Raw genomic sequence first — 17,191 nt, forward strand, 5'->3', positions numbered from 1 at the left:
CTTTTGCAGGGTACAGACACGGGGGCCGGATCAGCAGCGGGTAACACACACAGTGCAGTCAGCAGGCACCGTGGTCGGTATGGGAGGTGGTTTCCAGGTTCTGTGTGGGCGGTGGGGATGTGACTTTTTAGCGGGGGAGGGCGGGTACAGATCTTATACAGCGATCCTTGTCGTGGACCGCTGAGTCACGCAGCAGAGGAATCTGTATCCGTCCTCCTCCGCCACAAGGCCACATAGCCCCCCGCACACAGAATCCCAAAAAGGAGGGATGGCAGGCTCCGTTGAAACAAGCAGTCCGGCAATGCGGACCGCTGTAGGAGCAGGAGCCTGTCATTCCTTGAGTTTAGAGGCGGTCTTTACATCAGCGCACACCCTACCCACCGCAGTCTGCGTTCCAGTTTCGACCCTTTAACGAAAAGTCATGAATAAAGAAACCTCTCCTCAGTAACAGTGTGACATGTATTTTATTTTTACACGTGTGTTGGAAGTGGAGGAAACGGGGAGAACGGGGTATGTAACCGAAGAGGAGAGTCAACAGTAACTGGGTAAAGAAACAGGGGCAGGTTCAGCTTCTCTGTAAAGAAACTGAACAGTCACAGGTCACGCTGCTCGCTGCTCGCTGGTATTTAAAGAGTTCCTTGTCGCTGTCCCAGGCGCCTGTATAGGGCTTCATGAGCAAGTGCATTAGCGGGCAGGCTGGGTCACCGAGGATCACTATAGGCAAATGCACATCCACAACAGTTATTTCGTGGTACGGGAAGAAACTACCTTCCAGCAGGCGTCTGAGCAGCCCACAGTTCCTGAGAACACACGCATCAGGAACCTTGCCCGGCCATACGACGTTCATGTTGGTAAAACGTCCCCTATGGTCCCCCAGTGCTTGCAGAACCATTGAAAAGTAGCCCAATTTCTCAGCAGCTGAATGTGGAAGAGGTGGACGATAAAGTGCGAGGAGGAGAAAACGGCGAGGATCGCAGCGGGCTCCATGCTTGCAGTGCTGTGGCGTCCACGCTGTCACTGACCAGAAAAGTGCACGAACAGATTGCCCGCAGGCGCTTTCAGGGAGGGAGGGAGTGAGGGCGTGATTGACGGTTCAATGACGACAGTTACCCAAAACCACCCTCGACACATTTTTTCCCCCAGCAGGCATTGGGGGCTCTACCCAGCATTCCAATGGGCAGCGGGGACTGCGGGAACTGTGGGATAGCTTCCCACAGTGCACCGCTTCGAAAGTCGACGCCGGCCCCGTTAATGTGGACTCAGAAGTTCGAATTAGTGTATTTAGTATGGATACACAAATTCGACTTCATAAGGTCGAATCCACAAATTCGAATTAAGTAGATTCGAAATAGTCCTGTAGTGTAGACAAGGCCTAGGACTACTGTATTATCCCTTTCAAGAGAGAGATACTGGATATCTGGTGTTCTAGGACTACCAGGAAAAATGTATAGTAACATGTTTTTAGTTCTCAACTCAGTCTGTGAGGCTTTAACTATGCAGTTCTGATTAACAATCATGGAAATTTCACAGTTTAAAAGACCCATTCAAACTGTTATATACTATGCATTCCATTGCAATGTCATTTTTCAGCACCTTGTCAAATGCATTACTTCCGATTTCAATAAAATAACTTATTGCAATACAGAGTAGATGTATGATCAGAACTAGGTTAAGTTTTTGCAATTTCTCATTTATGACATAGTTCTGGTGACACTAATGATCACATACTGCTGAGGATCCTGAGTTAATCTAATAAAGCTTAGGAATCTTGTAAATATGGTAGGACACTAGGGCCCTATACTCCTGCCAATTTAGATGAATATCTTCCACTGACTTCAAGGGTCTTTGGATCATATAGCGTGAAATTCTGGACTTGCTGAAGCAAATGGCAACATTCTCATTACGTTCAGTCGGGCCAGGATTTCACCTACAGTAAATGTTTTCATTTTCTATTTAAACTGATGTTTTTTCTGATGACATTTTCAGTTATATACCCCCTTCTAGTCATATGTTACTTCCTCTGAGAGTCAACCTTACCTGGGACCAATTAATTATGGACTCATGTTAGTGACTCCATCATTAAAAGTGTGAAAAAATGTATCCTGTAAGCCCAACTTTAACCTCCTATCATTGTAATAAAAAACAAAAACTACAACCCTCCTTTCCTCATAAATTTGTCATGCATAGTCTTTGTCCAGAGAAGAATATTTAGGAAAATCTAGAGTTAACTGGACAGCTGTTTTGTTCAATCATAGGTATTTGAGGAAGTGATGTGTTTTCAATTTTTAATTGTTTTCTTTACTTTTTTGCCAATTGATAAGTCATTGTCCATGGGGTCCCCGAAAAGACACCCCAAAAGCAAGGGGCACACAGCCCATACAGTTTGTTTCTTCAACAAACAAACCAAAGTGGAAACAAACAAAATAGGGAGATGAACATGGTCTCTGCAGCAAAGGGTTAATATAGCTATCATTGCCCTGATTGGCGCAACTCAACATCCAAGCCCAGCATGATACATGTCTGGCATAAAGAGGAATAAAGCTGCCACTGTGCTAGACTCCAGCAATATACTTATCCCCTAGAACTGTGGATGCCCTGCAAAAACTTCATAGGCCCCCAAAGTTTTGCCGTATTCACGCACTGGAACATATGGTATTTGAATGTGATACTGGCTTGGACCTAAACCGAAATAAAACTTCAATGGTGAACCCACATAACATACAATTAGCAATCACACGCCAATATGTTTGCCTCCAGAGGATGGAGGTGGCAGAGAAAACTTATTGCAGCAGAAGAGCTTTAATCATCCTTTGCCTCACCCCCACACGCAGCCTGAAAGGGATGATCAGTGGGCTCCTCTCCAACGGAGTGCTTCTCAGAACCAGAGCTGCAACAAAATGGCAGCATCTTATGGTCCGTACCAGCCAAGCCTGGCTTTATACCAGCAACCTGGAAGTAAAAAGTGTCCTGTCCCACTCCTAAACCACTGATCCATCCAGTGCACCTTTTTTCTTTTCAAAGCCTACGTTGTATTTAATCGGTCACTCATTCTTTCTGACTAATAAATGTATCTTTTATGTTTCTTAATTAATGGCTCTAAGAAAAATGTTAGAAGATAGTCACATGTTTGTGGTATGGAATCTTACTCAAAACTCATTAAAATCATTCTTTAAGGAAGACAGTATTAATAAGATTCCTATGCAATGTATACGCTGTGACAATAACTGATTTCAGTAAGTACTGGAGTTGGCACCCCTTTCCCTTCTCAAGATGGCCCAGCTTTAATAAAGTAAATTTAGCAATTTAACAAATGTGGTCTATACAGCCATGGAACCATTATGACTTCATTTCCGCACTGCACTTTTTAAAGAATCTGTCTATTTGCAAAGTCAGCACCCATTTTGTGAAACAAAATTCAAGTATCATTCTACAGAGAAGGCACACTGTGCTCTCTGTGGCAGACTTTTATTCCTTCTCGTTTTGCTGTTCTGTTCAATCCCCAAAAAGTCATTCAGACTGAGGGTATAGGGCTGGTTTTTGTATATGGAAAAACAATATGATCTCAAGGTTTTATTTATTTGTAATTCTTAGAGACACTCCATTACTTCCACTCAATAAATATTGTTTACACCCTGCATCACTTGATTACTTTCTCCTGTCTGATTCCTTTCAGTAGTGTCTAAACAACTTGCAACAAATGTTAATTTAGTTAATTAGACACCAAGAGACAGTACATAAAACAAATAATACATTTCCCTGAATGTTTTGTCTTTGGCACATTCAGGAAGACTTGTACGAAATAATTAAAGATCCAAGATGCATAACAAACTTGGAGGCTACACTGGGGAAAGTGACTTGAGAGATTCATGTAATCTTTTTCTTTGATCTTCAGCTTACTCACATCTTCCCTTTCTTCTTTAACATCTCTAATTAGAAATTAGAAAGGAAAAAATAAGAGGCCAATAAGATTAACTAAGGAAAGAAGAGTTTTAAAAAACCCAGTTGAATATGCAGAAAAAAATACAATGTTCAATGCAACCCCTATATTTCTCTGAGAAATATAATACATATAAAGCAAATATTTGACTGATATATTCCTAGAAGGAAAGTAGCATTATGCTTATATCATCCTACATTACCTCTTAGCTCAAGAGTATTACAGCTTAAGTATCATCAAACAAAGCAGCTGTTATAGTCATTGCTTTTTTGTATACAGCAAAGTCATCCATGTCCCTATTTTGATGCTTACATGCAGTAGAATTTTTTGTGAATACTGAAAATAAAAGCCTTGAAGTTTCACCTCACTCTAATATATATAAAAAAAAGGTACAGGGAGGGAGTATGTTTTATATTTTTTTTCTTTGAAGTAAAACTCAGAGTGCTATCAATGCACAGCAGATTATAAAAGTAAAATGAAGAATTTAAGTAGATATGTGGGTCTTTTAATAAAATATTTAAATCATGTGTATGCCTCCATCTTTACTAAACACTGATTGATTAGCCCTCGATGCATGGCATCACTTTATTGTTACTTGAGTTTGCATGTTCCTCCACGCCATACTAATTTGTGATTGTAGTGTCCTCTAACATCAGTCAAGATTATTGTGATTTCTTGGTTTTATTAAAAAAAACTGCACTAAGGAGTTTGGAAAGCTCTGTACATATTTTTTAGGATCAGATTTAAAAAAAAATCACAAATTTCCAGTAGATGGAAGAAAAAGTTACAGAAGAAGAATTTGTAATGATATACATGATGACTGAAGTCTCTATTACAAACTGCACGTAAGCTTTGTCTTCACTAGGAAAAAAAGTACTGTTTTTACCTTGTGAGAGCTAACACGTTAATTAACACAAGATCAAAGACAAGGCAAATGTAGTGTAACATGAGTTAGTAGACTGAGGTAAACACTCCCCCATAAACTTTACCTTGACCTGCTAACACGTGTAAAAACTACAAACTGCCTTATCTTCACTAGGATTTTACCTCATGTTAGTTGCCATGTCATGCCATGTTAGCACTACTCTCAGAGAGAAACTTTTAACTTTGGCAAATTAAATGCAAAAGAAAAAAAATAAAACATAAGAGATTTAAGAGAAAGTGTTTATCTCAGCTCAAGGGGAAAAATGTAAAATAATTGGAAACCCATTTGGAGAAAATAAATGCCATTAAATTAAACCTGCTGCTGATAGAGTAGCTGTATTAACAACCCTCAACAGGATCTCTAATACACTGTCCACTATCACTGTGGAAACAGCATTTCTGATTTATTTGGGCTTCTCTCTGGCAGGGACATCCATTCAGAACACGGCCCAGTATTTTTGCATAAGTGTTTTTGATATTTTATATTTATTTGCAAAGCAGCCTGTGTTTCAGAAATGACAAATTACTGAACAATAATTTGTAGCAGCTTTTTCTTCATTTTAGAATGAAAAGTATTTCAAGACTATAACAAATAAGTACTGTTATTACCATGATTTCAATTTCATGTCCTAATTTCAACAGATCATCTGTCCACAAAGCCCGACAGAATTAAATCTATAGTCTCCATTCTTAAAGAATGTCTTTAAACCAATATTATTTTCCAAACACTTTATTTTAAACTGTATACCAATTTTCATTTCACACTTCCTCCCATGATATTTAGTGTTTCATTTTTCAATGAAGAATATTACAGTATATTAAGAGTTCTAACAGTACTGTGTTTGTCTCATATTTACATAGGAATAAATCCTTGACACACAAGTGTTATTGGTGGGTAATTGGGTGTGAGAAGAGCAGACTTGCCCATTATATTTTAATATAGTTTGAAGTTTACATTATGTTCAAAGTATTTTATTCATTTAATTGATTTCAGACAAATTCTTTTCTCAAAGTGTACCATAATATAACAAATGATCAAAGAAACACCTTGAATATTAACATTTGGAGGCATTTACTGTTGCATTTATCAAAAAGCAACATAGTTAAATTAAAATGTATTAAAAAACGCCAGTAGATGGTCAAACAACATTAACTGGAGTTCATCTTAGATAGTTCCACATGTGTGCTACTTTGCCGCTTCAGGTAGCATTAATTTTCTTTGAATTAACAAAATTGTAAAATGTAGTCTTACCATCACATCTAGTTCTTCAAGCCCCTGGTAAATTAATAGAGCTGCCTCTACATTTCTTTAATTTTTGCATAAATTATTGATTCTTGTGTAAGGCTGGAGATGAGGAGACCAGAACATTAGCACAACTCACCAATAAAGTAGTTATTTCCTAATGCAAGCATTTCCTCAGAAAGAACAAGTCCACCCAGTGCCTGGAGGAGAGTAACGCTTCTACCATCTATAAGTGAGCACTGTTTAAATCCAACTGTTGTAACCTTCCACAACAGGATAAGAGAAGCCGTGGCATCTTGCCTTATTCTAGAGACATGAAGGATAAAAATAATTACATGTCAGATTGAAGAAAATCAGTCTTCTCAAACAATACATCATTCTGGACCAAAATTAATCAGAAAAAAAAAGACTAATTTAATGAAAACACACTATTTGTATTATCAAAATACGAATATTTTTATTACCATGCAATTTTCACTGCAGTAACGCTGGATGCATGCACATTCACAACAATACAATAATAATGGTATATTTGAAAGCAGACATCATGCGCATTCTTAATTTCTAATCATTTAAAAGAACCATTTTCATGTCCAATGAACACTTTATATAACTTGACATAGCACAAAATCAGCATCCATATTCATGTACTGTGCTCAGAACATATTAAATATATAACTACGGGATAACTACCATAACACAATCTCTCCCCCTTGTATTAATGTGCTTTCAATGGTACTTCACTCCTTTCCAAAGTTTCCCCTACTAGCATTCATAATGCTGCCATTTCCAATGGCTGAAATACGCCTGCTTCCATCCCTTTTAGTCATGGTATTAGTACATATACAAGTTAAGCGGGTTTGATGTTGACAGAAATTCTGGTTTTGTTTAATGCATTGGATAAAATGTTCAGAGCATTTCATTCTCATAAATCAAATGAGTTATGCAAGGTTGTCAAGGTCACTCAGACCTGTGGTGATCTACTGCTAGGGTTCTCAACCTTTTTCTTTTGGAGGACCCCCCTCCCCCTGCCCCAGCATTCTATAAAAACTCCACGGCCCACCTGTGCTACAACAACTGGTATTCTGCATATAAAAGCCAGGGCCAGCATTAGGGGGTAGAAAGTAGGGGAACTGTCTGGGGCCCCATACCATGGGGACCCCTGCAAAGCTACATTGCTCTGGCTTCAGCCCCATGTGGCAGGGCTTAGGGACCCAGGCTTCAGCCCCATGTGGCAGGGCTTCAGCTTTCTGCCATGGGCCCCAGCGAACCTAAAGCTGGTGCTGCTTGGCGGGGCCCCTGAAACCTGCTGGCAGCCCTTAGGGGTCCATGGACCCTGGTTGAGAACCACTGATCTACTGAAATAGCCAGGGTTGAGTAAGGTAAAGTCACTTGGAAGCAGCTACAATATATGCACTCAGTTCCACAGGATTTTAAATGTCACAAATTTTAAATTTTATTTAGGGAATACCATGCCTATAACTTGTTTCTATGGATCTGCCCTTCCTTTTAGTGTACTTTTTCCACTCCCTTGTGAACATCTAGAATATGAATCTTTTCCAGGCATCTGCATCAATTCACAGATGGAAGAATCCCAACTAGGATTGAGTGAACCTCCAAGGGCTCAAACATTCTATACAGTTCAGTATCCAAATGTTAAGAAGTTAGTCTGAATCTCCCTTGCCTAAAATTGGGCTGCTAATCTCCTGAAGGATTTCAGCTACTTCAGCTGTTTCAAGCATTCTAGAAATACAGTAAGAACAGCCTCTCCCAATTTTGCTTTCAGCTGAAACCAAGAACGGCAGAGGTGTATGAATGTAATCCGAACGAAGAGATCCCCTCTTGTACCTGGACTATTTAAGAATAAAATTTTGGACAAAGCTTTGGAAATTTTTTTTATCCCAACTGGTAGGCCCCTCACTAATAACAACTTCAGGTAACCTGAATATGAGAGCAAAGGAATGTCACAATTTAGGTCAAATTCCATTATCAAAATCAGTGCAAGTTTACTAAAGTGATTGTTCTTACATAAATATATATTCAGGTCACATGTTCTACACAGGCCTTTTAACACAGGGAGTACAGTGAAATAAACTGGCTCTGGTAAACTGGAGTATTTCAGCTTGTAAACAGTGTAAGTATGTGCCTATCAGGGACTGAACTAGGAAAAAGATTGTGATGCTCCTCCAAGTTTTGCCCACGTCATCTGCCAAAGTGAGACGCTTGCTCATAGTAGATAACACAAATGACCAACATATGACTACATGTGCTCCTTGGGTTCCTTTGAGATGGGCAGCCCACACTGAGTTTTTAATATTTCCATGGACTCTACTGGACTCCTCAGGGTTGGCTTCTCAGATTCCCTCCTAGGCTCTACTTAGGACCTTCTTAATTTGGGGAAAAAAGTGAAAGTGCGCTTCCAAATCCCACCCACATACAAGACATTAATCAGTGACTGTGCAGATCTGTGATCTTACCTCTCCTTTTTTACAGGGTTTCATGGGGAATGAAATAATTAACAATGTTGACATTTACATCATTATCACTGGGTGTCTGAATTAACAACTCAGTGAGACAAATCGAGCAGTTCCCACCTTTCAGAGTCATTGTTCCAGGCTCCCTGCAGACTCAAGGTAGACATAGTTGCACGAGTTTCACTCTTTTTTGCAAACATCAAAATAAGTCAAAACTTTTTTTTAAAATGAAAGCTGTGATTCTAGAGCACAAGATGGCAGCACAAGAGTGGTGTCAGTACACTCTTTCAGGAGAAACCTAGGCCTAAACCAGCAGGGAGATACACTGGAAGATCTTTATTTGAAAGCTTGTACTGTACACCTATGCTTCATCCCAGCCAATGCCATCAGATTTTGGCTTTCAAGGGAATCAAATTCCATTCACTAAAATTAAGTTACACAACTGTCAGTGTGAAAAAGTGGATGCTTTACACAACTTCAAACTCTTCAAAATCATATCTGCTTTGTAGGACACACACCTCTTCATAGAAGCATTCAAACTACTGATGTGAAGTTCAGACAAATATAAACAAATAAATTAGTCTGAATTTGGCAAAGGGGAAATGTGAGCTGCTCTGGCTGTCAGAAATCATTGCTGCGTGGAGGGAAAAGAAGGAAATGTTACACCCCTCTCCAGGTCAAACTGTTGTCTTCCACCTCTTTGCTCCAATTCCCAGCGTTCTCTGATGGCCGAAAGACACTTTACTTGCTTAGTCCCTCCTTCCCCCCCAAAAAAATGCCCCACAACCAAACCGAACAAAAAACCCCACTTAAACATACATGTAAGCACTTGCACCCCTGAAAGAAGGTGTTCTGGTATTGCTAGGTCCCTCGTGTCAGCTGGAGGATCTCTGAAGTTCTTTCATGACATACCAAGGCATTTCATAGTCTGGCTGCCTAGGAGACAGTTGACTACAGCTCCCAAGACATGAATTCGGTACCAAACACTATTAAAACATTTATTATTTCAGGCTGCTATGACAAAGCAATATTCTTACTTTACTGATGTATTCTGTGGAACTTCAAAGGAGATAAGCCGGCCTCCAGCAGAGTTGTTAGAACTGGCATTTCCACAAGCTACATCTGGGGTTATCTGAAAACAGTAAAGATTGTTCTTTAAAGATTTAGTTCTTTAAAAGGGAATATAAAAAATTAGGGAAATTAATAAACAGGAAAAGAATATAAAACAGCACCATTAACCAATCCTGATCTTTTAAGAAATTGTCAGGACAGACATTGAAAGTTTCATCCTCAATACACATTGGAGGTAATATAAGGCTCTATGCTGTCTTCAATTGTTCCGGAAACTCACCTTATGGGTAATGTTTTCAAAAACAGCAAAAAAAAAAAACCCTCCCTATAGCTCTACATTTTAGTGAGCACTTACTGTTAGAGGTGTCCGCCTTTACAAGTATTACACTCATCTTGAGAAAAAGATAAATGGATTTCTCTTATTGTCAAATACTAAATAAATATCTAGCGTTGCCACATGTCAGTGAACATGTGAGATCTTGGGGCATTTAGAACCAACAGCAAGAACTACTGTCCTCTTTCAACTACACTTATTGCATAGCTTATTTTTCCTTTTTAAATTCATAGCCATACCCTACCACATGAGCCCAGCAATAATGAAGCCCACTATCACTCTTTCCAATGACAGGAGGCTTTCTACAAAGTGAATGGAGCATCCACAGCCTACCTAGTAAGAAAATTCATGACTGCAGCTGTGATCTAGTGCTTGTGCTAAGTAACTGATTTCTCTGCCATCTATGCAGCAATTCCTCTATTCGCTAATCAGACCTTCTCTACCATACAACACTGGCAGTGTGATTACGGACATTTTTATTTGACCATGCAATGCTGGCATCTAAGTTCATGCAGGTACACAGGCATTCATCTATCCAATGATAGCAAATGTATTTCCAAAAGCCATGAATAAGCCTCTTAGTCCATCTAGACCAGTGGTTCTCAACGTTTCCAGAATACTGTACCCTTTTCAGCAGTTTGATTTGTCTTGTGTACCCCTAAGTTTCACCTCACTTAAAAACTACTTGCTTACAAAATCAGATATAAAAATAAAAAAAAATCACAGCACACTATTACTGAAAATTGCTTACTTTTTTATTTTTACCATACAATTATAAAATAAATCAATTTGAATATAAATATTGTACTTACATTTGAGTATATAGTATACAGAGCAGTATAAACAAGTCATTCTGCATGAAATTTTAGTTTGAATTGGCTTCACTAGTGCTTCTTGTGTAGCCTGTTGTAGAACTAAGCAAATATCTAGATGAGTTGAGGTACCCCCACAAAAACCTCCATCACCCTGTTTGAGACCAAACCATTGTTGCTACAGATCAACATAATATGTGTGTGCTGGGGGGGGGGGGGGAAGAATCTAAAGTGCCTCCTTATAACATCATCATCTAGAGTATTTTTTGTGTATCCCTAACAGCTTGACTATGAAATAACACCACATGCAGTACAAAAAATGAGCCGATTTCTTTTCTACATTTGCCAAAAAGTAAGGATAGGTTTTGTAGCCCATCTTGTATGATAAAAAGCTTGTATAGAGCCTATTATGCTAGGTTTACATGATGCCTATTGATAAACTGAGAATGTTAGCTGAAACCCTTTCCAAAGAGTGAATCATCCTTCAAAGGAAGAGCCAGAATCCAGATTCTAAACTCATGTTTCATTCAAATTGACATTTTGAACTTGACAATGAAGTATCTATGAAAAACAGACACAGGTGAAAATCCTGGAATGTTACTTAGGTAATAATTTTCAAGTAACACAAGTTCAATTTTGACTCATGTGGCCAATTAGTCACAATAAGCAAAACTGTATGTCTGGCTCGGTTTATTGCTTCACCAGGCTGTAAGTTACTGAATTATTCTCGGGCTTCAGCAGATAATTTGAATATTTCAAATTTAAATAAATAGTATGCAATTTTGTTGTGCTAGTTAAAGTAACATAGAAAAATGTTAATAAATTGATAACTATTTCTAAATCTTGGAAACCATGATGATGGAGACTACGTTCAAAGCTCTGTCAACCCAATATGAATTTGGCTGACATCCCTCCTTTTATATTTGCCAATATGCATGGCAAAAGTTGTATTGTACAATCACTTTCTGAGAGAAACTGATTTTTAACAAGTCTGTGGGAAAAATATCATTAACATCTCTGTTCACATATAGCAGTATGATGTTACCTAAAAATATAGCCACCATCACCCTCAATAATGAATGTCAATCATAAATCATATGACATCAGAATTTTATATGTCCATTAACTTGGAATATGTCAGAAAAATTAAGAAACAAATCATAGAATCATAGGACTGGAAGGGACCTTGAGAGGCCACCCAGGACTAAGTATTATCTAAACCAGCGGTTCTCAAACTTTAGCAACCCAAGGACCCCCATTTTGATTTAAAAAATTTTGGGGACCCCCAACACCTCCCCAGCTCAGCCCTTGCCTCGCCCCCTTCCCAGGGTCATGGCCCTTCCCTGCCACTTACCCACTCATTCCATCCCCCCCTCTCTCCGTCACTCCCTCTCCCCCACCTCACTCACTTTCACCAGGCTGGGTCAGGGGGTTGGGGTTCTGAGAGGAAGTTTGGGTGTGGGAGGGAGTGCAGCGGCTCTGGGCTGGGGCAGGGGTTTCGGGTGTGGAAAGGGGAGAGAGGCTTACCTCGGGATGCTCCTGAAAGCAACCAGCATATACTTCTGGCTGCGGCTCCTAGGCTCGGGAGTCCAAGGGGTCTCTGTGCACTGCCCCTGCTTGCAGGCACCACCCCCATAGCTCCCATTGGCCACAGTTCCCGGCTAATGGGAACTGCAGAGTCAGCGCTCGGGATAGGGGCAGCGCGTGGACACAATCTGGCCCCCTGCCCCAAGGGCCACAGGGACGTACCTGCCGCTTCTAGGAGTGGTGGGGAGCCAGGACAGGTAAGCCTGCTCTCCAGTGTGCAGGAGTCGTGCCTGAGAAGGAGGCGGAGGGGTTGAGGAAGGGAGGGAGAGGAGTTTCTCAGAGTGCCCGGAGACCCCCAGGGGTCTGTGGATCCCAGTTTGAGAAACATTAGTCCCTGACAGGTATTTGTCTAATCAGTTCTTAAAAATCTCCAATGATGGAGATTCCACAACCTTCTTAGGATATTTATTCCAGTTTCTTAACCACCCTGACAGGAAGTTTTTCTTAATGTCCAACCTAAACCTTCCTTGAAGCATGGGCTTAAATTGCAACTTGTCCTACCCTCACAGGTTAAGGAGAACATTTTTTCTCCCTCCTTGTAACAACCTTTTATGTACTTGAAAATTGTTATCGTGTCTCTTCTCGGTCTTCTCTTTTCCAGACTAAACAAACACCAATATTTTCAATCTTCCATGTTTTCTAGACCTTTAATCATTTTTGTTGCTCTTCTCTGGACTTTCTCCAATCTTTCCTGAAATGTGGTGCCCAGAACTGGACACAATACTCAAGCTGAGGCCTAATGAGTGTGGAGTAGAGCAGAAGAATTACGTCTCATGTCTTGCTTACAACGCTCCTGCTAATACATCCCAGAATGATGTTTGCTTTTTTGCAACAGTGTTAAATTGTTGATTCATATATAGCTTGTGATCCACTATGACTCCCAGATCCCTTTCCTAGGCAGTCATTTCTAATTTTGTATGCATGCAACTGATTGTTCCTTCCTAAATGGAGTACTTTGCATTTGTCCTTATTGAATTTCATCCAATTTATTTCAGACCATTTATCCGGTTTGTCCAGATCATTTTGAATTTTAAAGCTATCTTCCAAAGCACTTGCAACCCCTCCCAGCTTGGTATCGTCCGCAAACTTTATCAGTGTATTTTCTATGCCATTATCTAAATCACTGATGAAGATATTGAACAGAACCAGACTCAGAACTGATCCCTGCAGGACCCCACTCGTTATGCCCTTCCAAGCTTGACTGTGAACAACTGATAACTATTCTCTGGGAAAAGTTTTCTAACCAGTTATGCACCCCCCTTATAGTAGCTCCATCTAGGTTGTATTTCCCTAGGTTGTTTCTGAGAAGGTCATGTGAGACAGTATCAAAAGCCTTACTATAGTCAAGATAGACCACATCTACCACTTCCTCCTATCCACAAGGCTTGTTACCTGTTAAAGAAAGGTATTAGGTTGGTTTGATATGATTTGTTCTTGACAAATCCATGCTGTTAGGTGTTTGCAAATTTATTGTTCTATTATCTTTCCAGGTACTGAAGGTAAGCTGACTGATCTGTAATTCCCTGGGTTATCCTTATTTCCCTTTTTATAGACTCAGAGGGCAAATGGAAAGACAGAAAAGACAGACTAGACAGACAAGACAGAAACTGGACAGTACAACTGCACAAGGAGCAGCACAAAAATAATATACTGAAAGTGGAAAACCAACATGCAATCAAACAGGAACACTCTCTTAAATTAAAGCTTCTGAGGAAAGGCAACACAAACACAAAATGTTTTAATGCAAGCCAAAGCAGCACAGGGATGCAGGGCTTTTATAGTTATATCTGAGAAGTGGAAGGTGTCATGTGATGCTGACCTAACTAGCAGCTCCATTTGCACTTCTCTCTGGCTCCATTACCCACTGATCTGATAAACAGAAGAACATCTAAAACAGAAGAACACTGAACCAAAAGAGAATTTTATAGTGGCAGAAAACTGATATTTCAGTTTAAAAAAATCTGGGATTTAGATCAGCACAAAAATAGAAGAAGCAGCAGCCTCCCAGCACAGATAAGAAACAAAATGGTGCCAGCAACAGTGTGTCCTCGGACAAATACCAGTAAAACAGAAAATCACAGTTTGGCAGCCAGAATTACGGGAGAAATACACAGCATTGGAAGAAATATATTAAAGTTTCCAATGATGTCCTATACGGTTCTGGGAGAGTTTTCTACTAAGTTGAAAGACCTGAGAATCAGAGTTTGCTAGACCAATACATTATACTAACAAAGAAAAGTAAACCAGAACATGCAAATAGATCACTGGCTCTGCAAAAGAAGCTACAATAGCAAGGAGAAGATAGCAAAAACAGGGATTGCAGGAAAATATTTAAATAAGAGATTTTCAGACCGATAGATTCCAAAACGGATCACTGTGATCATCTAGTCTGACCTCCTGTATAACACAGGCTATAGAATATCCCAAAATAATTTCTGGAGCACATCTTTGAGAAAAAAAATCCAATCTTGATTTAAAAATTTTCAGTAATGGAGAATCTACCATGGCCTTTGGTAAACTGTTCCAGTGATTAATTACTCTCACTGTTAAAAATTTACACCTTATTTCCAGTCTGAATAGTCTACCTTCAACTTCCAGCCACTGGATCATGTTATACCTTTCTTTGCTAGATTGCCATTATTAAATATTTGTTCCCCAGGTAGGTACTTATAAACTGTAATCAGGCCACCCCTTAACATTCTCTTTGTTAAGCTAAATAGATTGAACTCCTAGAATCTATCATTATAAGGCACGTTTTCTAATCCTTTAATCAGTCACATAGCTCTTCTCTGAGCCCTCTCCAATTTAGTAACATCCTTCTTGAACTGTGGAAACCAGTGCCAAATACAGAAGTAAATAAAACTCTCTTCCCCTATTTATTCATTCAAGGATCACATTAGCCCTTTTGGCCAAGGCATCACACTGAGAGCTCATGTTCAACTGATTATCCACCATGACCTCCAAATCTTTTTCAGTCACTGCTTCTCAGGACAGAGTTCCCCATTCTGCAAGCATGGCCTACCTTCTTTGTATACATCTAGGAACATTTACATTTAGCCATTTTAAAAATGCATATTTGTTTGCTTGTACCCAGTTTACCAGGCAATCCAGATTGCTCTGTAACAGTGACCTGTACCCTTTGTTATTTACCAGTCCTCCAATTTGTGTGATCTGTAAACTTTATCAAGGATGATTTTATGTTTTCTTTCAGGTTATCAATAAGAACGTTAAATTGAGCAGTGCCAAGAACCAATCAGACAGACACCTTTTAATGTATGCCATGTTAATTTTATATCATTGTAGCTTTTTAATCAAAATGTCATGCAGTACCAAGTCAAATACCTTACAGAAGTCTAGGTATATTACATCAACACTATTTCCTTTATCAAATAAATTTGTAGTCTCATCTGAGGATTCTCTGAAGGTAAAATTGAAAGGACATGTGATATGCTTTCTCCTAAAAATGCAGACATTGAAAGATCATGACCTACATGTTTCAGTTCCACACCCATGAGGGCAGACAAGCGGTTATGCCTGCTGAAACTGGAAAAAGATCCACTGAACACAACTGCAGTATCATGTTTTTCCAAGATTTCCCTGTTGCACTAGAAACAGCACACAGCCTTTTTACTAAGCAAGGCAGCTCCTTAAGGCACACGCCAACACTTTAAAAATAGTCATTAGAAAAAAGCGTAAACCTTCATCAGCCAGACAAAGCCCTGAAGCACGCTCAAGAACTGCTTACAGAGATATGCTCTTCAATCAGATCGGAAATAAGCTCTTCAATATGTTATGCAGCATTTAGAATGATTATATGTCCATGCTGATATGAGGACACATGTATTAGAGGATTGGGCCAAAAGAAATATGATGAGGTTCAACAAGGACAAGTGCAGAGTCCTGCACTTAGGACGGAAGAATCCCATGCACTGCTACAGACTAGGGACCGAATGGCTGGGCAGCAGTTCTGCAGAAAAGGACCTAGGGGTTACAGTGGACGAAAAGCTGAATATGAGTCAACAGTGTGCCCTTGTTGCCAAGAAGGCTAATGGCATTTTGGGTTGTATAAGTAGGGGCATTTCCAGCAGATCGAGGGATGTGATCATTCCCCTCTATTCAGCACTGGTGAGGCCTCATTTGGAGTACTGTGTCCAGTTTTGGGCCCCACACTACAAGAAGGATGTGGAAAAATTAGAAAGAGTCCAGCAGAGGGCAACAAAAATGATTAGGGGGCTGGAGCACATGACTTATGAGGAGAGGCTGAGGGAACTGGGATTGTTTAGTCTGCAGAAGAGAAGAATGAGGGGGGATTTGATAGCTGCTTTCAACTACCTGAAAGGGGGTTCCAAAGAGGATGGATCTAGACTGTTCTCAGTGGTAGAAGATGACAGAACAAGGAGTAATGGTCTCAAGTTGCAGAGGGGGAGGTTTAGGCTGGATATTAGGAAAAACTTTTTCACTAGTAGGGTGGTGAAGAACTGGAATGGGTTACCTAGGGAGGTAGTGGAATCTCCTTCCTTAGAGGTTTTTAAGGTCAGGCTTGACAAAGCCCTGGCTGGGATGATTTAGTTGGGTTTGGTCCTGCTTTGAGCACGGGGTTGGACTAGATGACCTCCTGAGGTCCCTTCCAACCCTGAGATTCTATGATTCTATGATTCTATTCTTCTGCTCACCTGTAAACAGGCATAAATACGAATGGACCCAAACAGTTTGGGTCTAAATCAATGGATACTGAGCTCCTTTTTTAAACAGATACATAACAAACTAAAAATCACATTTCTGCTTCAAATATTTTAACCTCTGTCCTTT

General features: G+C 39.9%; 1 protein-coding gene across 1 annotated transcript in view; it reads right to left on the minus strand.

The window, feature by feature from the left end:
* The window catches only part of DNER (delta/notch like EGF repeat containing), a 279,307-nt gene that overhangs the window by 122,912 nt on the left and 139,204 nt on the right, over positions 1-17,191 (minus strand). Inside the window, exons 3-4 of the mRNA XM_045031472.1 lie at positions 9,616-9,710; positions 6,244-6,410 (exon numbers count right to left, since the gene is read on the minus strand). Of these exons, the coding sequence (XP_044887407.1) occupies positions 6,244-6,410; positions 9,616-9,710 (262 nt within the window). The remainder of the gene's footprint in view (positions 1-6,243; positions 6,411-9,615; positions 9,711-17,191) is intronic.

Source organism: Mauremys mutica, chromosome 9, assembly GCF_020497125.1.
Source record: "Mauremys mutica isolate MM-2020 ecotype Southern chromosome 9, ASM2049712v1, whole genome shotgun sequence".
In the NCBI taxonomy this organism is placed as follows: Eukaryota; Metazoa; Chordata; order Testudines; family Geoemydidae; genus Mauremys; species Mauremys mutica.